The 23681-nt window shown below is 37.7% G+C and overlaps 1 protein-coding gene across 4 annotated transcripts; it reads right to left on the bottom strand.

The window, feature by feature from the left end:
* Positions 1 to 1535: 1535 nt before the first annotated feature.
* On the bottom strand, positions 1536 to 23319 carry LOC123881056. Of its 4 annotated transcripts, none has more exons than XM_045929612.1 (5): positions 23103 to 23203; positions 9144 to 9262; positions 7286 to 7382; positions 5845 to 6018; positions 1536 to 5764 (listed from the first exon to the last, which is right to left on the bottom strand). In XM_045929612.1, the coding sequence occupies exons 2-5, from the start codon at positions 9162 to 9164 to the stop codon at positions 4857 to 4859; spliced, it is 1200 nt and encodes a 399-aa protein (XP_045785568.1). In that variant the 5' UTR covers positions 9165 to 9262; positions 23103 to 23203; the 3' UTR covers positions 1536 to 4856. The 4 variants fall into 4 exon arrangements, with proteins under 4 accessions (XP_045785568.1, XP_045785567.1, XP_045785566.1 ...); XM_045929611.1 differs by having other exon boundaries at positions 9144 to 9292; positions 23033 to 23194; XM_045929610.1 differs by lacking the exon at positions 9144 to 9262 and having other exon boundaries at positions 23103 to 23319.
* Between the last annotated feature and the right edge of the window lie 362 nt (positions 23320 to 23681).

The following is a 23681-nucleotide window of genomic DNA, read 5'->3' as shown; positions in this document are numbered from 1 at the left end:
CATTTGTTATGCCATTGTACAAATTGGAATTTATCGTTAATATTTCCATAATAACTAAGTAGGTATGCCATAGGATGCAGGTAGAGCAAAAAAATTAAAATGTTTTTTATACTGAATTTTTACTCAGTTGGAGAAAATATTAACTACAGCTTTCCAACGAACGAAAAAAGAGACTCATGAAAGTTGTGTAAAAGACATGCATATTATTCAGTTTCATCGTTCAAGCATAATATAATCGTCGTTTTTTAAGCAACGCTCAAATTAGTCAATAGGTACGTAAACCCCGCGCCAATATCAGATGTAGCCTGTGCTTGGATGAAATCCAAGAGCCTGTGTCACTACGCATACGACGTACTACATGCATACGAGTTTATCTTCACTTTTTAAAATACCATTGTCATGAGCTTTGCCTATCTGGAATTTTATATCTTTGCGTATCTACAGGTAACTCACGTGCTTTGCTTTTTATAGCGGTTGGTTTCCTAGGTAAACTTTTTATTTCGTCTATGATCTTGATTACATTAATAAAGTTACTTAGGAATTATCTGTAATAGTTTAAGGTCTCTTAACTAGGTTCTATTTTACGAATCTAATAAACTCTCATCGGCAATACCTATTGAGCAACTAACAAATACTTAGGGCGTCGAAAATGGCCATTTATAGTTAAGGCGTGAAAACGTTCAAATGCTTTTAGAAAATTCGTTTCACAGCCATGAAATAGCTACTTATCTTTTTGTTATTCTATTTATATTCTGGATAAACAATTCTACTATAGTTAGGTATTTATTGTTAACACCAAATAAATCTTATAAATAACGTGACCGAGTAAGTATCAATCATTTATACACGATAAAAAAATCTGTACAAACTTTTCGTATTAGCCTTTCAAGGGTTGAATTTCAAATACATTTTAGTGATGTGTAAAATAAACGGAACTATTTCAGGTTCATAGTCCTACGAATAGTTCAGATGAGTGAACTAGAACGCGTCTTTCTATAGTTATACATTTATATCATACTATAGATATCTTACTTATATTTTTTATAAATACATGTAAAAACATTTAAGCATACATATTTTTGTATTATGAGAAAAATATATCATGATTAACATCATCACAATTATACTTAAAAATATATTAAAACACAAATAACAATAAACTTCTTTTAACGCCATAGACTCACAAGCTGTACAAACAAATCTTAAAATAGAAAAACAATGAAGAACAATTTAATTACTTAATATTTGGTTTTAAATTCAACATAACAGATAAAATTCTTTATAAATTAAGGGGCGCTTAGCGTTTAGAGGTATAAGTAGCAATAAAAAACAGCTATTTTTTTAATAAATTGACAACAACAAGATACTTAAGGTAATAATATAATACGCTCAGTTATTTATATTCTAATACATATTTTTTATTTTTCATTAAAAAAACAATTATGTATAATGCCTAAAAAATTAGAACTCACTTGCCATTTTAACTTTATGTGTTAACTGTCATGTCAAAAGTACGATTTTATTCTTTTTAAAGATGAACCGTACTTTGACATGATTTTTCAGAGTTAAAATGGGGAGTGAGTTAGGACTATACCTATATATTATATTTGAAGTCACTGGTATTTCAAAGAAGAATATATTGAACTGTTCTTTATTCGTAACATTTCGTTTCTACGACCAACATGTGATTATTTTATGTTATTTTTTATTTCTAATAATAATAAAGTTATTTTTTTATATTTTTGCAAAGTCCCGTTAATCCTTCATGAAACTTAGCCACTTTTTCGAAATAGCTTCACCTAAATTTTCATAGCAATAGTATTTTAGAAATTATTTAATTAGAATAATTAATAAAGACAAGTCACAATATCAAACCTTAAAATAAAATCATATTATTAATTTACACATAGGTACCAAAACATCAAAAGTGTTATTACAATCATATAATATTAATAACCGGTTCATGATTATTTTCTTAAATGGAAAAAAACTCACTGTTTATGTTATTAAAATACATATAAATGTTATTAATGCTATAGTACATTCTAGCATTTATTTTAAAATAAAAATTTATTCCAACTTCATTCATTTTTATAAAATAAACAATTTAAACGCTTGCTTTAAATTTTGACTATGTATGCATATTTACCGCATTTAAAAAACATTATTATAGTGACATGTAAATATAGATCGACATAATATTTGTTATTTGTATAGATAGATAGACGTGAGTAGCGAGTTTATAGCACAATAATTGTGAAATAAAATGTTAAAGATTTCATGAACCGTATTGAACGCATGTCACAGAAAAAAAAACAGACAGCACACAAAAATGTAACTTTTACACCAAATCAACTCGTACACCAAAATGTATACACTCGTTGGAATCAAAACATACTCAGTAGTGACACGCCCACGGCGCCCAGACTCACTGCGGGCGCCTATTCGATAATAATTTAATCATCGTATTAATTAATATTACACCTTAAATAACTATACATTCTCATGACACCCAGTGGGGCTGTAAAACTTATTAAATCTCAATATTTTATACATTCGTATTACGTTATCGGTACTATACAAAAATTAAAAACATTATACATTAATAACTACCGATATATCATAGAGCTTACAAATACAAGAATCGACTTACAACTACCAAATACCAATTTGGCATGATGAATCCTTGCGGTGACGGTATATCGTATTTTTAGTTACAACCTTTTTAATAATATTCAGTTTATTAGCTAGACGCTTTATTAATATCTATGAAACAATATTTCATGCGTTCTCTCGGAGACGCCTCAAGTATGTTCGAGTGCAACTCACTCACTCATTTGCAAGACGCGGTTGCCGAGTTCACGAGCACAACCCTACGCTCGGCAGATACAATGCTTAGGCTCTTTACGCACTGCATTTGATCCGAATCCGAGAATTCTCAGTCCGAAGTAGTCTTTTACTTACTTATTTGTATGAAGGGTTGCACACTGGATCTGAATTTCGTTTTATGGCTTTGAAAAACGAAATTCATATCTAGTGCTCAGCCTCTCGTACAAATAGGTATTAGTAAGGATCGAGGATTCACGGATTTGGATCGGATGCAGTGTATAAAAAGTCTTATTTTGTATCTTAGTGGACATCGCACCCCTAGATCAAAACTGTTTCAACTCAAAAACCTTGACTTTTGATATTATAATCTCAGTTCCTGATCTGTACAGAAAAACTGTTGTAACTATGTTTTATGTAGTGTTCAGAGCACAATAATTCCTTCTAAATATTCTTTAAAATCTTCTATAGATTATAAAAACTGAGTTTCGAAAAAAGTCTTGAAATGTTTTTGAGTTGTAACAGTTTTGATCTAGGGATGCGACATGTAATTTAGTTTTACGCTACGGAAAGTGTTCAATTTCTATTTGGTATATAACCAATCGAATTGACATCATCACTGTGGTAAATAAATAATTGAAAAAGCTTACGGACCTCTTAAAGTGCCCGTTAAAATATCAGCTCAACCACGATTGGGCACATATTTGTAATTTAGGCGATTTTTACTGAATGAGGTAAGTTTTATTCAATGTAATGTTTTAGTTTTTTTATACTCTTTTAAAGAAAATAAAGTCAAAGCGACACTTTTTCTATGATATTTTCTATATTGTATTAACTATTATGTATCTTTTTGCAAGATAAAAATATTATAACTAAGCATCATAAACACCAAATTTTAGGCTTTAAAGAGATCTGAGATTTGTGTAGAGATGTTGATATTTAAATCGGTCTCGTTTTAACTCTAAATCTGAGTGCGCTCTAATAGAATCTCATCTTTAGTGATAGAGAACAATAGTGGTGGACACCGTAACTCAATTCTTGAACACTTTTCAATATGATAACACATTATCAATACTTGAACACTTCTCGTAGTGTACAATTTCATAGCCACTGAGATTCGCAATAGGCTTGCTGGTTAGGTAAAAATAATACACCAAGAGCAACCGCTCGTCTGTCTAACTCCGCACAGCTCGAATCATCTCATACAATACTTATATTCTTTTATCTACCACGACAGCTAAATATATTCGTCGTACAACAACGACTTCCAAATACATACAAGTACGACTTAGGTACGTATGAACATATTGCAGTAGCAACCATTAGGTGCTGACGCCTATTTAATACTGACCTTGTTTAGTACTCGTAAGACAATTTCGCTATATTTATTGTGTTTTAAGTCTTAACCATAATTTTAGAAGGTAATGGTGTTACTCAGTTTTAGAGAATGGAAAAGACTATGTAACATGTTCTAACACAAATCGATAACGGTCGAAACATTTAGGCCTACCACGTGTCTACGGGATGTGACGGTGAGATAATATATTAACTCATACAACAATACAAATCAGGAATGTTATTTGGATACTGAACATTGATCAAATGGCTGCTAGGTGTACGTACTTCGCATTCGTCACTAACTCGTCTATAATTTATTATTACCTATTAATAAAGACAATAACGTCGATGATAAATATTTGTGCTGCTGTTCGACGAAGTCGGATAAATCGATACACATTACGCTACAGTAAATATCCCATTGTTCTCTTGCGAATATGTGTATAATATCGATTCGAAATGATGTCCGATGACTGACTCGCGGGGAGTTATCGTCTTAGGAATCGATAGGAAGTCAGTTTTAGTTATTTAATTTCGCTATTTATATTAACTAGGGCTCGGGCGGGCGGACCGCGGCGAGTAAAGTCTTTGGGGCGTGCGGCGCACGGGCGCGGCGGTCAGCGCGCGGCCACGCGGCACAGCGCGAGGCGCAGCGCGGCGGCGGCGGGCACGGCGGCGCCGCACAGGCCCGATCAGAGCCGGTCCTCCTCCTCCTCCTCCTCGCCCTCGTCGCCCGCCTCCTCGTTCTCCTCCCGGTAGCCGGGGTGCTCGCTGATGGCGTAGTAGTTGCCGTTGTAGATGACGCCCAGCTCGCGCAGCGCGTCGCCGCGGATCGTGGCCTTGATGGTCCAGTTGTAGCAGTCGTCCGACTCCGACTCGCGGTCGAGGCGCTCCACGTCCAGGATCTTGGAGCTGAGGCGCTCGAGGATGATGCCGATGTCCTTGATGGTGAGGTGCCGCTTCTGGTCGACGCTGAGCTGGTCGATGAGCAGCAGGAACTTCTCGGACGTGACGGCCTCGTCCTCCACGAGCGTGTTCTCGGTCTCGCTCTCGGACGAGTCGCGCTCGCCGCGCCGCGCCGACTCGGCGTCGAGGAAGCGCACGTGGCCCTTGGGCCGGCCCTGCGGCGAGGCGCGCGGCTGCGCGTCCTGGATGGGCGACGTGGCCACGCTCTTGTGCACGGCGATGCGGCGGCCCTCCTCGTGCAGCGCGCAGCAGTGGAAGTCGCACTCGTCGGCGGCGGCGCGCGGCGCGTGCGGCGGCGGCGCGGCGCGGCACTCGGCCGTGTGCACGTGCTGCTCGAGCGAGGAGGCGCGGCGCGCGCGCGCCGGGCCCGGCTCGTCGTGGTTCACGACGGTGATGTGCGGCGGCGGCGGCTGCGCTCGCTCCAGCGAGGTCTGGATGACGAGCGAGGGCCGGCGGTCGGGCTTGGGCTGGCGCGACGGCGAGCGCGCGGCCGGCGACGCCTGCGGCCGCTGGTCCCAGTGCAGCACCACTGTGACTCGCCCCTTGTTGTCCATGATTTTCCATGAAGGCGTTTCATCGTGTAACTCGAGCGCGTGTATCGTCTCGCACACGATTTTCGGTATCGCCGATATAGCTGAAACGAAACAGGAATTGCTGTATCACTCGAGTACTGAGCCCACAGTGTTCACTATACATTCGGCACGCGCCACTCACCAGCCTTGATGACGTCGACGCCGGTGGGGTACCATCGCTCGCCCTGTCGCAGCAGCAGCAGCACGGTGTTGGGCGGCAGCGTGCGCCAGTAGTCGCCGTCTTCCACCTGCGTGCCGTCGCTCTCCAGCACCAGCCGCACCGGCTCGCTCGCCGCTACTGACAACTTCTCCTTCCCTGCAAAATACCAATTAAAAATAAACGATTTGCATTACACCAGATCTATAGTATACTTTTGTATGAACTGATTCACGTTACCAGTCCAGTAGTTTAAGTTAGAGCCTCAATTAGCTCATCGGATAAAGCAGCTGATTGAGTGCGCGTTGATAGATCAGTCAGTCAGCGTTTCCTTTTATATATTTAGATGATGAACTTTAGAAAATACGTGTTTAAAATTTTCATGTCACCGAAATGAAACAGTCATTCACCGATATGAAATAACTATCCACCGAAATCGAAATCCACTGAAATTAAAATCCACCAGAAACATATGTAACAGATAGGCTTAGAAACTATTACGCCTAACAATTGATTATTATTACTTAATCGTTGATTTCAAATCTAAAAAAACTAGCAAGAGCCTTAATAGCAGTAGACTTATTATAAGATCTTGTTCTCACCAACGTTGATAGAATTCTCTAGCGTCAAAACACTTCAGCGTAAAAGTAAAATGGACCTTATCGAACGTCTTGTTTTAAAGCTTAAGTTTGTCGGCACATCTAAAGCCAGCGCTTCAAGCGAAAACGTTGTAGACTTAGGTTATTGCGACTCAACTCGCGAACTCCATCAACCATTGTGAGATGTAAAATCTCATACTAAGCACACAGTTCCCGTTATTATAACAACGACGACAGAACTTGGTTCAATTAAACTTAATAATCGAATTCCACGTGTGGCAACTTTGGTAACGCTTTCCATTTACAAAATCACTTGTTTACATAAATTAGATGTATTATAGACGTTTATTTCAATGAATCAGCGAGGTGTCTAAAAGAAAATGATTTTAAAAATAGTTAGAAAGAGACTATATACAACTCTACCCGCGCCATAAAGGATTTTTAAAGATCCCGTGGGAACTCTTTGATTTTCCGGGATAAAAAGTTGCCTATGTCTAATAGGACGCAAGCTACCTCAGTACCAAATTTCATACAAATCGGTCAAGCGGATGAGTCTTTAGCAATCCCGCGGGAACTGTTTGTTTTTCCGGGATAAAAAGTAACCTATGTCCTATTCCGGAATGTATCCTAAGTCTGTACAAAATTTCATTAAAATCGGTTCAGCGGTTGAGCCTTGAAAGCGTAGCAGACAGACAGACAGACACACTTTCGCATTTATAATATTAGTATGGGTGGAAGTATGGATTAAGCTTTTCATTCCTTGTATTCATCATGGACTTCCGCAAAGAAACGCCTACTTCTATACAACATAATATGAAAAGACCAACCTCTATGTATAAGTTCCTCGAAGCTAGTCACCACCAGCCCCTTCCTCACGTTTCGAGAACTGTCCCATATCTTAAAAGGCCTCTTCCCTCTAACCTCCTGTTAACAAACACATTGCTTTACTCATGGCCATTAACTACGTCACAAATATTTACGAAAATCATATCTATCTTGTTTTTATATATCTTATGTATCATGTGGTTTTACGTCTGTACGTATCTGTGTATTTATCTTAGACTCAGGTTGGAATCTATAGAGCGAACTTTGACTTTGTGCTCTAGAGTGCTCAGTAAAAAAAACAGACACGTAGGTGCGTACCTATATACTCACGCAGCTTTAGATACAAAATCTCATGATCATAAGCACACACACACACACCTGTCAACCACCCACTAACCCGTCTCAAGCACACACACAAACACATACAGATTTAGTTTAGTAATACGTACCCCCTAAATTTTAAATTTTGATAAGCCATTTACCTACATCGGTTTTGTTATTGAGCTTTGAAAACCAATTGTCTTCAAAGATTCACTGCTAAAGTTTAAAAAATATGATCGTCATTAAAAATGACTAATAAAATATTTCCATACAAAACAATTTTATAACAGTAAAGAAGATATTATTTAGTATATTAATTTATGCGTTTCATGTTACGTATAATTTATTTACACACACGCATTAACACACACATATGCACGCACACATATGCACACACACGCACAGCCACCTCTCGTATAGAACAAATATCATATTATACATTTATCACGAATAAGTTAATTAAAATTAAACAATTTAGTAATATTCTATAATAAATCTATAAAAGCAGGGCTTAATCTAGATGAAAGGGCGATAATGGTTTTATGTAATGTGGCAAATAAAACAGAATATTGAATACTGCAAAAAAATATGGAAGAACCCTTACTTCCCAATCATAACACCCTTATCTCATAATTTCATAATTTTGCAGGCAATTGTTATCAGTCTTATTATTTTTTATTTCATTAACAATACAAAATTTATTGTAATTATTAAAAGTATTTTTTTATAGAATATGAAATTAATAAAAACTGATCTAATAACTCAACATTCACTCAATTTTCAAACCAGTATTATAATAGTCATACGACATTGTTACAATGCGAGCATATGATACAGCACAATCATCAAAATCATACTACAAAGCATATTATAAAATCATGCATAGTGTAGATGCTACGGCGTAGCGGCTACGTCGTAGCCGGCGTCCGTAGAGCCTGCACTGGATGCAGCGGTGCAACGCCCGAGCGACCTGCGCCCCCCTCCCGTGCCCCCCGCACCCACCCGCGCCCCTTCTCACCGACACGCCCCTCACCGCACGCACTGTGCGTTGACCTACTGACATCGCCCGAACGATCTTTAATCCAGACTGGACTAGCCCACTGTCCACTTCCCACTGCCCAGTGGTGGACTCCTAGACAGACAATCAACAGGCGTCGGCAGCAGGAAGATTTTTTTTTTTCAATTTTCACAAAAAATGGGACGTCATCAAAAAGATCAGCTGATTTCCTGAGCGGGGTGAAGAAAGTCAAAACAAAATCGGTAAAGTTATTTCTATGAAGCGGAGTCTAACTGCAAATAAAAGATTGTTTACTAGATGGCTCCGTGTGAAATACCTAAGGAAACCAATGATTGGATGTACTATGATCGAAGAGTATTAATAGAAAAGCGATTCGTTGGCAACATTTCGCTTGAGTTACTTCCAAAATAAATGGAAATGCCGCAAATAAAACCAACAAAGATTAAGGGTCTATTTACAACGGTTCGCCATGGAATGATGAGCAGTGTTAGAGCGGGTGTCGGCTACACTGGCTAAGTTACCTCTTGTATTTCGACTATCATTTTCACGGTGCACTCACTCTCACTTTATTTCACTTTAAAGTCACTTTCCGTTTACAACAATTTTTACAATTAGTTGAAGTCTCTTTCATGTTTAAGTACTTTTTCAAAACGTCCAAGAAAAATATCAACTTTATAACATTCGGTGTAGAATGAAGGGATGAAGTATGTAACCAAAAAGTGAAGAAAGTGAATCAACATTGCGGATATAAGAATGATATTCATAACTAGTAATAAACTGAACACGTAAGTGTATAAAGTTTGGAAAACTCAGAGCACAACCTGAAATGAAGCGATAGCCACAGAACCTCCGTCGATAAAACCAGCTGAATAACTTGTAAAAAATTCTTATATTATGTATACCCTAAACTGTATAATTGGGAACGTATCTATCTAGTTTTAAAATAGAAATCACTCTCTGTTATCATTACTAAATTCATCAAATAGCCGTATTCGTAAATATAGGTAAAACTGTCTCGTCGAATCACATTCCAGGTTATGTTATCGGACGACAGGCGGCGCGGTGCGCCGGCGAGCGCCGCGACCGCACTGTCGACTCGCGACTCGTGACTCGTGACCGGGTCGCGGCCTGACCCCTCCCCCCGCGCCGCCCCGCGCCCCGCCCCGCCCGCCCGCCCGCCCGCCGAGGCCTCGGCCCGCACTGCAGCGCCCTACCCTATGCCGTAACCGTAACATCTTCGGAATTAGCAACCTCGATAATGCACTTTTCGGCCTTACCTACTACAACTGTGGCCAACCATGTTTCACGATAACGTGCGCTGATTGCTACGAGTAAGTTCAATTTCATATTATCGTGCTTTAAAAAGTTACCTGTGACGAACTGACTAGCTGAAAAGAATTCTATCCACAACCCAACCAGAGGACTTTGTGCAATTTATTGGATAAATAGTTACTTTTTTCACATGCCTAACCAAAAACAAATTTTCATTTACTAACATGAACGTTTCTTCATGTATATTGTATTGTCAATGTATATTCAAAGAAGTCTAAGACCAAAGTCTAGCGAGCATAATAAAAGAAACTAGAAATCCAAGTGTGAAGCTCACCCGACTTCATACATACTTACATTACACGTGTAGAAATAAAAATTATTATTAACTTTTTAGTGTTTGTGGTTTTTGAAGTCGGTTTTATTTTTCTTTTAATTTTTTTTTATTACAATTTTTAGTGGCCCCACTGTACTATATATAATATGCTAATAAATAATAATAATCCCAGTTAAAATCTTACTGTTCACTAAGCTATTACACTGATTGCGAGCAATTTACTCTTATCCATTGAGGAGTTCTGTTCTCCATCTCCGAAGATAGTCATCAGATCTTCACCAAATTTGTATGAGACCACCTGCAAAGTACCATTTAAAACAAAAAGTAATCGGGGAACATACATAAAAAAATAATTCCGACGAATTGAAAACCTCCTCCATTATTCGAAGTCGGTTAAAAATGATTTTAATGTTCATGTGGTCTTACTGATTTTAATCGGATTATTTTCTGAAAATAGACTTCTTCTCGATATGCCAGTGTAGAACTTTATTCAATGTACTTTAACAATATTTTTACGTTCAATATCACGATATTCCAGCTAATACTTTTCAAGCTAGTTTACCTATTTGAGAATGGGTTATTAATTATTTTATTTTTACAAGGGTGACGTGTGATTTCTTATTATTAATACACAAAACTACAAGCAACGATGAAATCGATAAACGCGGTCGATTCGAACTCGTGCAACACTAAAACTATGAAACGTGGGTGTCCCCCCTGCACGTCTCACCTCATACCCTGATTGTCATTTCGACGTGTCTCGAACAATTAGATACAAGCATTTATCGAAAACGCAATAGTTAAATACACTCTACGTTGTAGCCCGTAGACGATCTACGACATTGATGTGGTCTACGATATTCGCCTATCGAAAACACTAGTTAAAAACACTCTACGCCGTAGCTCGTAGACGATCTACGACATTGATGTGGTCTACGATATTCGCCTATCGAAAACACTAGTTAAAAACACTCTACGCCGTAGCTCGTAGACGGTCTACGACATTGACGTGGTCTATTGTGCCTATCTAAAAACGTTTGAGTAGCACAATCTAAGTAAACTTATTTTAACTATGTTGTAACCTTTCACACTTGGGGGCGGTGTTTCCAATGACATCCTTTTTTTAGTCAGTGTTTAGTGTTTACGTTATAAAAGGAATCTATTGTAAAAATGTCAAGTTGCTAACCACAGTGGTTTAAGCTGTACGTTGTTAGATGAGTCAGACAGGACAAGTCTATTTATATGTATATAGATAGATCATAGATAGTATAAATATGGACAGGACGTGAGGAATTAATAAATTTTACTTATCTTTTATGCGTGAATTTCTCCTTATAGAGTTATAACCCGACTTCTAAGCGAATATGAATAAACTTTAAATGTACATCACTGTCCTCCTACTCAGTAAATATTATCATTTATCATACTCTACACCATATAGGTATCTATAAATAGTTCTAAATCTTAATAACCTAGCTAAAGTATGTAGGTGGATCTATCTCAATCAGATTTCATTAAAACTATTAACACTTTCGGATGCATTAACTTAATGACTAGACATTGATTATCATCATCATCATTGTTATCAACTGATAGATATCCCCGACTGGACATAGTTCTCTCGTAGTGATAGCTACACGCCACGATATTGCACCGCCTGAATACAGCGGTTCTCTGCGACTCGTTTGACGTCGTCTGTCCAGTATCCACCTGATGGGAAGTATTCCAACGCTGCGCTTTCTGATGTGATCGGTTATTAACAAGTGTAAATTAAAAATTTATAACATCCCCGACAAGTGAAGGTTACAGTAACTAGAAAAGAGCTGATAACTTTCAAACGGCTGTACCGCTTTTCTTGGATTATAGCTAAGAACACTTTCGATCAACCCACCTTTCAAACAAAAAAAAACTAAATTAAAATCGATTCATTAGTTTAGGAGCTATGCCACAGACAGATACACAGATACACACTTCAAACTTATAACACCCCTCTTTTTGGATCGGGGGTTAAAAAATGTGCACTACCAACTACCCATTGCCCCTATCTTCGCAACCCGTTGAGCTATGACATTGTTACTCCGCTTATCCTCTGGATCTCTTAATTTCTGATTTGATCACATAGAGAAACTCCAAGCATAGCTCTCTCCTAAATTGCCTGCTGAATGACTCTGCTTTCTTATAAGCGTTTCATAGTTACAGATCATGTCATGAATCCTAAATAATAAATAACAGCACGTGAAGTGTACCTAATTACTATTGGCAACACGCACTGTTCGAACACATTGCAAGCAGAAATAGTAGGGAATTTTTGACGAGAAGATGTCTCGAAGCTTCCTGAACGCTGATTACTCGAGGGGTAGTTGGCGGCTAACCATTGATTATTATTATTATTATATCTGGTAGGTATCTGATAGGGATACCATATAAAAATAGTAATCTCGTGGATATTTTCCGGTATATCCGGCTTGGACTTGGAGATAACTAAGGACCGAGACAAGGATTTAGTGAGATTAGGCGAAAATGTCGAGGGATACCTTCATCATAGTATAGTTAAAATAGCATATAATATCGCTACCCATTTCATAAATGCGAAAATGTGTTTGTTGGTTTATGCTTCAATCACAGCGCAACGGAGTAACAGGCCGACCTGATTATTTATGGTTAAATACTTAGTTGATTACCTTGAGAATGATATAGGCTACTTTTTAACCCGGAAATACAAAACGTTTTCATGGGTTTTTTTAAATAAGTACTTAAATCCACGCGGACGAAATCTGCTAGTCTCTTAAATTTTAAGATGTGCATTTCTGTCTGTGCGCGCATCGCGCTGAAACTACTGAACGAATAAGAATGCAATTTGATATTTAGCTAATTAATGAATCTCTGTATTATCAAAATATTTACGTAAAAACTTACCACATAAAATTAATATTTGTACAAAAAATATATATAATCCAAGTAGTCATTAACTGTTAACTACAAGTTCTAATACATTTCTATCAATAAGTTCAAAGTTTTCATAAAATGTAAACTTATTGAATTAAATCCTATTACAACGTAAAGAATTATTATTTAAGTGATGAGAAAGCTAGGGAATGAGTTGCTTAAAACAGCTTTGATTGTTCTAATAAGTTTATGTGATTGTATAAAGTAGTGATAGTAATAAACGAGTGTAAATTAAAAATTTATAACACCAATGGTAGATGCTTTTGACGATTCAAAAGAACTTGTAAAAGTCTAATTGAATAAAAATATTTTGAATTTGAATTTGACCCCCGACAAGTGTAAGTTATAGTAACTAGAAAAGAGCTGATAACTTTCAAACGGCTGAATCGATTTTCTTGAATTATAGCTAAGAACACTCTCGATCAAGCCACCTTTCAAACAAAAAAACTAAATTAAAATCGATTCAGTAGTTTAGGAGCTACGATGCCACAGACAGATACACAGATACACACATCAAACTTATAACTTCCTCTCTTTGGGTCGGGGGTTGAAAAGGAGTACCCGGCAGAGTTTGATGTAGGCTCGTCTCAGATCTGCTCACGTTTGAAACTTCTCAGCTAAAGTTTTAAGTTTACATAATTAATTATCAACATTAGATCATTATCTTACAAATCCACAAAAAGTGACTATCAAAAATACCTATAATTATGTTGTTGTACCTATTTTGAATAAATGATTTGACTTTGACTTTGACTGCCATATACCCAACACACTGGCGCTATTGCCTCGCTGGATGGCTAGGCTTAGACATTAGCTAAATAAACGCCAGCTCTTGGGCCACCTGGTGCGTGGATCAGCTTTGGGACACAACACCAATAAAACCGGTGACCATTCATGAGCCCAAAGCGCGAAACCTTTGCCCAAGGAGACGACAACAGCGCCCCGTTCCACTGTTAACCATTTAAAACTTAAAGAAAAGTAAGTAATTTACGTACGTAGTAACTTAGTACTTAGTGCCAACGGGAAACTAAACCATCCGTCCGTCCGTCTGTCTGTCAGCGGGCTGTATCTCGCGAACCGTAATAGGTACATAGTTTAAATTTTCAAAGAATATGTATTGCTGCTATAACAACAAATAATAAATATTGGATATAATCAGGCGTTACTTTGCGGAAGTTCATGTTTAGCAAGCAATGTTTAGCAACTGTTTCTTGCTAAACAAATAATAAATATTTCAAAATGACCACCATGAAAATTAGACCAAAATTAAAAGTGTTGTTTCTTGTACGATAGTAAAAATGCAAGTTAGACTCACACACGAAGGGGTTCATGTGTTTGCTTTTGACTGACTTTTTAAATAATAATAATAATTAGTTTATGTCATAAGTTATTTTCGTAAATAATTTACGTTAGATCTTCCGTATGAATATGTTTTAAGTCCCTAATTAATAGTTTGCTTTCTGCTTTATTATAATCAAACGAAAGCTAAAATCTTTTGTTACATACATTGAAATAAAAAGATGCCTCGCATTTTTAAATAAGGAGCTGTGAATATAAAACGTTACAACTTAGATGCTCGCATTAATTGGAGCAAGCACATGTATACAGTCTGTATATTATTATGTAAGCGGCTCGAGAGCGGTCGTCGTGGACTCGGAAACGCCTCAAGGGCGTCTTGACGCTTGACAGCTTGCACCACTCTTGTGAACTCAGCCTTGGTTTCAGCCTAAACTGTGTCACGTTTAAATGGTCTGCGGATTAGAAAATAAGCTATTTTATGACTCTACAGTCTTTTCTCTAACAATTCGTGATAATTAGATGATTTAGATTGATTTGTGGAATTACGAGGATTATATTTCCTATTTCGGACACAATGATAGGTACAACCTTAAAACATAATGTAACATGAGCAAATATCATTTAAAATGCTGTAATTTACAAGTATCTCCGACAGCTGTTAAAAGTCTCAATCATAAAAATATTGAAAAACTATACCAATAACGAAAAAAGCATTGATTTTTTAAATAAAATAACTATGACTCGTTTACAGCTTAAAACGAGTGACTCACTCGCTTCATACAATCGTAGTTCCAATTTCATTTGAATATTAAGCAACCAAAGTCCATGAAATTTTGCAGACATATTCTAGAAACTAATATCTGTGTCTGTGGCGTTTTAGATTTTTCTAAAAATATGTAGTTTTAAAAATACAGGGGCTCAAAGATTTGTATGAAAATTTGTAAGACCGCGTAACTTTGAAACCGAATATTTTAACAGAAATGTGTAAAACCACAGACACAGATATTAGTTTCTCGAATATGTCTGCAAAATTTCATGGACTTTTGTTGCTTAATATTCAAGTGAAATCGGAACTACGATTGTATGAAACGAGTGACGGAGAGAGCCCTCTTAATGCTTAACAGCTTGCACTACTTTTGTGAACTCACGCCTTGATTTATGCCTAAACTGTTTCTTTTTTAACATCCTGGAGAGCAAAAAATAAACTTTTTACGTATCTACGTTTTTGTACGCTTAACCCTTAACCTTAAAACATACCTATGTTTACACAGCTTTTAAACGAATATGAAAACGCTGTGATTTATAACGATATAGTTCGTGATAGCTAGTTATATTTTGAAAGGGTAATAATAAAAAGCATAAACTGTGCAAGTCGAATTCACACGCGAAGGTTCCCGTACCGCGAATCGTAAAGATGTAAAACTTTTATATGCAAAAACTGTAAGTCAATTACGGATAGAGCCATCTATGATGTGATTTAATGAACTAATTATATACTTGCTCGTGAACGCATTTTAATTATTTTTGTGATGTAACTTAACTAAACCTCAAACCTTACTCCATGAAGTCCTCGGCAACCTGGGCGGTCTACTTGGCTTCTGGAGGGAGCTTGGATGGCTGGAGTGAAGACTTCGGCGGGGAGGAGCAACACACGCACAACAGACGGAAACGTTTAAGTGCGGAAACCAGCCCAGAGAGAAGAAGAAGAGAAGAAGAAGTGATGTAACTTTACTTGTGCTATAAGACATTGCTATCTGCCAATTTTCACGATTCACTTCGTTGTCTATCTGTCTAAAAGGAACCCTTTTTTCCCTTTGAGGTAAGGAATTCTAAAAAACTAACGTAGTTTTTAACCGAAGCCAAGCCTGCGGTTAGGAGAGCCTTTCAAGCTGTCAAGCGTCAAGACGTCCTCGAGGAATTGCCGCGCACAGGACGAGCCCTCTCCAGACATGCATAACATATACCCTGCAATTACACGTGCTTGCTCCAATTATCCCGCCTGTGGCGAAAACTATTACGTTTTATTTTTTTAGGGTTCCTTTTTTCCTTTTTTTAGGGGCGGAACCTACCTAACTCTAAACGAAAAAAAGAACTCTTACAGAATCACTTGTGATTTGAGTGACATTGGCTAAATTTTAACCCCCGAGCCAAAAAGAGGGGTGTTATAAGTTTGACGTGTGTATCTGCGTATCTGTCTGTGGCACCGTAGCTCCTAAACTAATGAACCGATTTTAATTTCAGTAGTTTTTTTGTTTGAAAGGTGGCTTGATCGGGAGTGTTCTTAGCTATAATCCAAGAAAATTGGTTCAGCCGTTTGAAAGTTATCAGCTCTTTTCTAGTTACTATAACCTTCACTTGTCGGGGGTGTTATAAATTTTTTATTTACACTTGTATATGAACAAAATAATTTGATTTGGCGGATATTACATTCAAAAATATGGGGTCTTTGAATTTTTTTTTGTCACCGCATCAAGTGCGAGAACGTGTAAGCATATCAAGTTGAAATTGATATAGGGATTTGTTAGGTTGATAATATTAAGTATATCGGTTTTTTTTTTCTCGATGCCAATCTTATTCCTTCTTTTACATTAGATTAGCTAGATTTTAATTTAGAATCATTTTGATTTAGAATGCACTATATATTGTAGCTATATAGAGAGCCGTATTCACCTAGCGAATAATCTCTAAAAATAAAGATTTAAAAAAAAGTATAGGGGTTAAGAGGTCCTCAACCCCTTAGAGTTGTAAAAAATCAAACTAGTCAATTCAATCAGAAATTACGGCCATTTATATATAGAGATTTTAGAGAGGCCATTTAGAGATAGTTTAAGCAACAAAATAACTATAGGTACGTACCTATGTCATTCCAAAGTACAGAACCCTCGGTGTGCGAGTCCAACTCGCACTTGCCTGGTGTTTCTAGTTACATCAGCTAGGTCTTACGTTATAATTTAATTACGATCATAGTAACTTTGCACTTGTTTTGACAGGTCTGATAAGGAAACCCTTGTGGTGTGAACTTGTATGTATTCATTAAATGGACCTAGATACAACTTACATAGATATAATGAAATTGCACTGTCAATTTTAGACTTGCCTTCTATTCTATACTTATAAGTATTACTAAGTATTAAAGTACACTTTATTCGAAGTTTTTTAAATTTAGATTTGGGTTTTAAGATCTCTACAAAATAAGTCTCATCTAAGTACTAAGTTACGAATTCATACTTAGAAAAAGTTCCCAGTTAAAAAATAAAGATGATTCGTAAATACAGTGATAGACTAGTGGGTAAAACGTGGACCATCTATTTGGAAGGTCCAAGGCAAGCTCCTCCTTTGGAGTTACGATGCGTTTCAGAAGGAAAAAGTCGTAAGGAAATCTGTACTTATGTTTGAAAGTTCTCCATAATGTTTTCGAAGGTGTGTAAGTCTGCCAATCTGCAATTGGCCAGAGTGATGGACCAACCCATTGTCGGCTCACTACAGAGCACGGGTCTCTTTTCAGAAAAAAATAGCGGAAACATTGCGGCCATTTTCAAATGCGTTTTTTTTTTACTTTTTGTCCGAGTTTTGGCAAGGCAAATCGTGTTTGTTATTTTTGTTGTTGATCCTTAAATATTAATTTTAAAATCTCTTAGCACGCAGTTAATTTGTTATTATTGAGGGACTCAGATAATAATAGGTTTTGCCAAATCATAATAATGTCAAGATGTACCCGAAAGGCAAATTATCTTTTTTTTTCAGAAAGAATATAAGAAAAATACTTAGAAAGCGTGGGTTGCTTTTGTGGGTTGGACAATTGAGCAAAGTATTCAGGTTAACTTTAAAAAAAACTGGCCAAGTGTGAGTCAGACTCGCGCACCGAGGGTTCGTATTACAGAAGAATTAAAACCGTGAAAATCACGAATCGAAAACTAACTTTGTTTGTAGAGGCTTGTTATTAATATAAAAAAACTACGACAGTTAGAGCGTTAATTTTATTTTTCATGTAAAATATATTTAAATTACTATTGACTACAATTATTTCAGAATTTTCAAGAGGTAAACTTCGAAGATAAGGGGGAACAGTCGTTTTTTCGACATTTTGCACGGTAAATCAAAAATTATTAAGTACTAGCCGATGCCCGCGACTTCGCCCGCGTGGATTTAGGTTTTTTGAAATCCCGTGGGAACTCTTTGATTTTCCGGGATAAAAAGTAGCCTATTTGCTAATCCAGGATATTATCTATCTCCATTCCTTTCAGCCAAATCCGTTCAGTAGTTTTTGCGTGAAGGAGTAACAAACATATACACACACACACACACACACACACACACACACACACACACACACACACACACACACACACACACACACACATACAAACTTTCGCCTTTATAATATTAGTGTGAAGTGTGATGCGTAAAATTAAAGTACCGTATAGGTTTCTTGACAGACAAGGAAGTGATTCTATAAGGGTTTCTTTTTTCCTTTTGAGATACGGAACCCTAAAAATTTCCAGTAAATTATTTACATTGGAGGAAATTTCTTTACATGACGACATGTCACGAAGTGTCAAGTGAAAAAATTACGATTTGCGATTAATTAGTTACGCCACTAAAATTAACGTAGAAGCAAATTGTTAAAGAAAATATAAGAAATTGTAGAAGAAAGCGTAAATTGTTTCTTGTAGGAGGACACCTATTAAGAGGAGCGATGCTTGAAACTCTAAATTAATAAAACAACTAAGTTACTTTTTGTGTTCCTATTTTAAGAAAAAGATGTAGGCGGACGAATTTCCGTGTTACCACTATGCCTCGAGGGGGTTTACTTTTATTAGGATCCCGTACCTCCAAAAGGAAAAATGGAACCCTTATAGGATCACTTTATTTACCCGACTACGGCAAAGCCAAAGAAAGGTTTATGATTTTGGCAGTTTATGTAGGTATGTATTTATGTGTGTTCCAACGTAACGCCTAAACTACTGAGCCAATTTTGATGAATGAGGTGTCAATTGATTCGTTATTGTGTCATAGGCTACATTTTACATGAAAAAAATCGACTTGACAAATGTTACATCCAAAGAAGTGCTAGGTCTCTAAATAATTTTAGAAGAGGAAAAAATTCTGAGTTCATAGATATAAATATAGTACAATATTAAAATACACCGAGCGACAGAAAACAATTTTACTATCGGCCAAAATTAATGCTCAATCTATCTTTAACTTGTCGATAAGTTACTTAGCAACGCTGTTATATGTCAAAAAGGCTTTTGACGAATAACAACACTGCTAAGTAACTTATCGACAGATTACAGACAGATAGATTGATTTTAATTTTGGCCGTATATCTATCGCTATCTATCGGCAGTTCGCGGGTAGTAGTCGGATTAAGTGATATTTAACTTTTTATCTTTTTTCATTGAGGGCCAGCCTGTCTGTCACCAGAAGAAGAAATGGATGAAAATAACAGTCTGACAGTTAGAGCACGTGGTTGCTTATATACATGTCGGTTGTCAAGCAATTAACTTTTAAGTATTTTAGTATACAGTGTGTTCTAAAAAATCCATTAAGATTATTTGAACAAAATTGTACCAAAGGTGTTGCCAGCGTGTCGTATGACGCGATCTTTAGGATGAAAATACTTGGATGAATTATATCATTGCTATATTTAATATACCTACCTCCTATCTCTGTAAATGCAGGTAATTTTGAATCCTTCATTAAAAAAAAGTAGATACTTCATTCGGTATACCATTTTACTAAAATTAAAGTTCTGTATAAGTGTATTGCGAATATACAAAGGTTAAAAATAATAGATTCAATAGATTCAAAAGTACTTGTTAAAAGTTAAAAGTCTAATTGAATAAAAATATTTTGAATTTGAATTTGAATACAGGGGTAACGGTCTATTAAGTAGTACGTTACAGAACATCACGTAAGAATGTAAGCATAGCAAAATCTCGTCGCCTGATCGTGATACACTACCGAAGCAGGGGATCATGTTAATTCCTTGGCTTAGCGATAATCTTCTCATAAAGTTTCCATAAACGCCGCCAATATCGCTGTTCGGGAAAACGTTGATTAGCAGATTTCATTATAGAAACTTGCGATTCATTTATTACTTACTAGATAATGCCCGCGACTTTGTCCGCCTGGATTTAGGTTTTTTAAAAATCCAGTGTGAACTCTTTGCTTTTCGGGGATAAAAAGTTGCCTATATCAATTTCCGGGACGCAAGCTACCTCTGTACCACATTTCATATAGGTAAATTGGTTAAACCATTGATTTTAGAACCGCCATAGTTTTTTTATTCTGAGGGTTAAACGAATAGACCTTTTCCGGGATAAAAAGTAAACCATGTCCGTCTCCGGGATGTAAACTAACTCTGTACCAAATTTTATCAAAATCGGTTAAACTGTTCGACCGTGAAAACCTAGCAGACAGACAGATAGACGACACACTTTCGCATATTTGTAATATTGGTATGGATGGATTTTATGGTGGTAGGTATAAAAAATAACAGGTGATAGCCTAATGGTTAATTTGTTAACCTCCTTGTCGGGGGTCCGAGAACACACCTCCAACTTTGGGAATTTAGAAGCAGCAATTAAAATAATATTACTTGCTTTAGTGGTGAAAGAAAACATCTTGATGAAACCTGCATGTCTGAGAGTTCCCATGATGTCCACAAAAGATGTGCGAAGTCTGCCAATCCTCACTGAGCCAGCATGGTAAACTATGGCCTAAGCTTTTTTCATCAGCCCGTGTTCAGTCAGTGAGTGTGCCGGGGATGGATTTATAATGATGATAATCATTAAATAACAAAAAATGACCCAAAGCGTTTAAATGAAAGAGTTATGGTGGTATGTTCCACCATTCTGTATATAGTTTAACTGTATAGTAATTTCAGGAAAACCTCACAGGTTTACGTGTAAACATATAAAGTTAGCAAAATCGAGCACAACTGCAGATTTCCAGTATATAAACAGCTATCGATTAGGCTTGCTGTAACCCACGGCAATACCAGCAATATTGTATACTCTTAGACTCTAGATAATGTCTGCGACTTCATCAAATCAAATCAAATCAAATTATTTTATTTGCTTAAATGCGGGTTAAATACCTAGGTCTTACAAATTCATATTGGTATCACCACATTTGCCATGGAATGGCGTACAAATTTCGTGGATCATCCACGTGGATCTTAAAAATCCCGCAGGAACTCCTTGATTTCCTGGGATAAAAAGTAGTCTATGTCTACCAAATAGATGATTCTCGCGACATTGTCCATGTGGATTTAGGTATTTTGATAACCTCGTGGGAATTATTTGATTATTATCCGAGACAGAATATATTGTATGTTTATCCCGGAATGCAAGCTATGCATACCAAACATCAAAATCGGTTAAATGGATGGGTTGTGATAAACTAGCAGACAGACAGACAGGCACACATTCGCATTTATAATATTAGTATGATTTATGGGTAAGCCTGATAGATACGCCCTTGGGTTTTGCTTTGGATAGAAGTAGATATATTATAAGTATCATCTGTATTGAGCAATATATCCTAACCCAAATCCTTGCCCCTATATTAAGATATTTATTTATGTTTAGTTGAAAAAAACTTCCTTTGAATTAGTTCGAATTGGACACATTTTGTACCTATTTCATAACAATATCACATAAAGTAGTACATACAGTAGTTGTATAGTAAGTATCAAAATGAGTTCATTAAATTCTTGAAAAAACCTGTATTGCAAGTTGCAACATTCCCTTCTTCTGTAGCTGCTAAGAGCCTGTAACTACTTGGTCATTGCTTCTGAAGTTTATGATTATAATAATGTAGTACCACACAAACTTAAGTTCATATCAAAACAACAACTTCTCACTTCCATCATGCAAGGGTGATAATAAAGAAATATGGATATCGAGCTGTAGGCGAAACCCGACAACTGAGAAGCTACGCGAAGCGCTACGAGGAGGCTACGAGCAGCCGCTGCTACGCTGCTACATGGGCCGTGTCTCACGCATGTGCCAAAGAACACTGCACTATTTTTTTCATTTCTACTCATTTTCAAACACTATGATCTTTATTTACATTAATTGCTAATTGTTATGATGTTATGAGTGGATTAAGAAATTTTGTATATTATTCGATTTATCGTTTTTTCCCGAAAATAATGCTGCATTTTTAACTTTCATCAACTGATGAAACATAAAATTATTTTCATTTTAAAATATCACATATATGTATACTTATAAGTATATAAAGTTCTGAAGACAGAGATGAAGCAGAAACTAATCAATAGTTCTAAACATGAAAAGGCTCGATTCACATAAGGATAGTATGTAATCTGGCACAGATTTTGAATAATGATGGTTGCATGTGCAACGGTGTACGGCAGAGCGAGAGGGACGCGCGCATGGAAGGGCGGCGCGCGCGAGTGGGACGGCGCGCGGCTGCGGCAACCCGCCTGCTGCACCATGACACCTTCACTGACACTGGGGACGGGACGCGGGTGGTGGGACTGGGCGCCGGGCGAGGAGCGTGGTGACCGCGGGGCGGGATAGTAACCATGTCTCCGGGCGTGTCGGGGGCCGCCGTTACGCAAGAGCTCGGCGCGGCGCCGCTCGCGCGCGGTTACCTCTCTGGCCATCGCGGCATGACCGCCGGAGGCCGCGGGCGCGCGCTCACGCCGCCATCGTCGAGGGGCACAGCCCGGGATTCGCGTCGCGACTCGCGGAGCTCTCGGCGGTGCGCCGCGTGGGCGAGGATCGATGCGCGCCGCGCGCCTGCGCCGCCGAGCCGCCCCGAGCGCGCCCGAGCCGCCCCGAGCGCGCCGGTGCATCCGCCCTGACCCACTTCCCGCGCACACTGACCTCCTTCGCCGCACGCCACAATCCACTACGCGAACCATCGCACACCCGCCTCATTCAGGACACTAGTAATCCGAACCGCTAGGATATGAAACGCCCTTCCGGCATCAGTTTTCCCTGCCACTTTTTATATGGGTACCCTTCAAGTCATGAATGAATAGGCAACTTCTAGGCAAGCGCGCTCTTACTTAGGCTGCATCATCACATGCTAGCAGGTCGATTGAACCTAGCGCTTATCCTGTAAATTAAAAAAAATCTTTATTCTTCTTCGTCGTTCCTGGGATTCTTTCGCGCATTTAGGACAAACCGCTGCATTTGAGTAGTGCATTTTTTTCACTCTCCACTCC

The sequence above is a fragment of the Maniola jurtina genome, chromosome 3 (genome assembly GCF_905333055.1).
Source record: "Maniola jurtina chromosome 3, ilManJurt1.1, whole genome shotgun sequence".
Classification (NCBI taxonomy): Eukaryota; Metazoa; Arthropoda; class Insecta; order Lepidoptera; family Nymphalidae; genus Maniola; species Maniola jurtina.
Note: the sequence above shows the minus strand (reverse complement) of the source record. Positions and strands in the feature narration are given on the sequence as shown.

Excerpts from the sequence above, each read along its gene's own strand:
- LOC123881056 (XM_045929610.1), bottom strand. The coding sequence starts at position 23,306 with ATGCACCGGCGCGCTCGGGGCGGCTCGGGCGCGCTCGGGGCGGCTCGG. Across the intron at positions 7,383-23,102 it reads ATGCCGCGATGGCCAGAGAG|GAGGTTAGAGGGAAGAGGCC; the intron begins GTAACCGCGCGC and ends GTTTGTTAACAG. Across the intron at positions 5,765-5,844 it reads CGTCGACGTCATCAAGGCTG|CTATATCGGCGATACCGAAA; the intron begins GTGAGTGGCGCG and ends GTTTCGTTTCAG.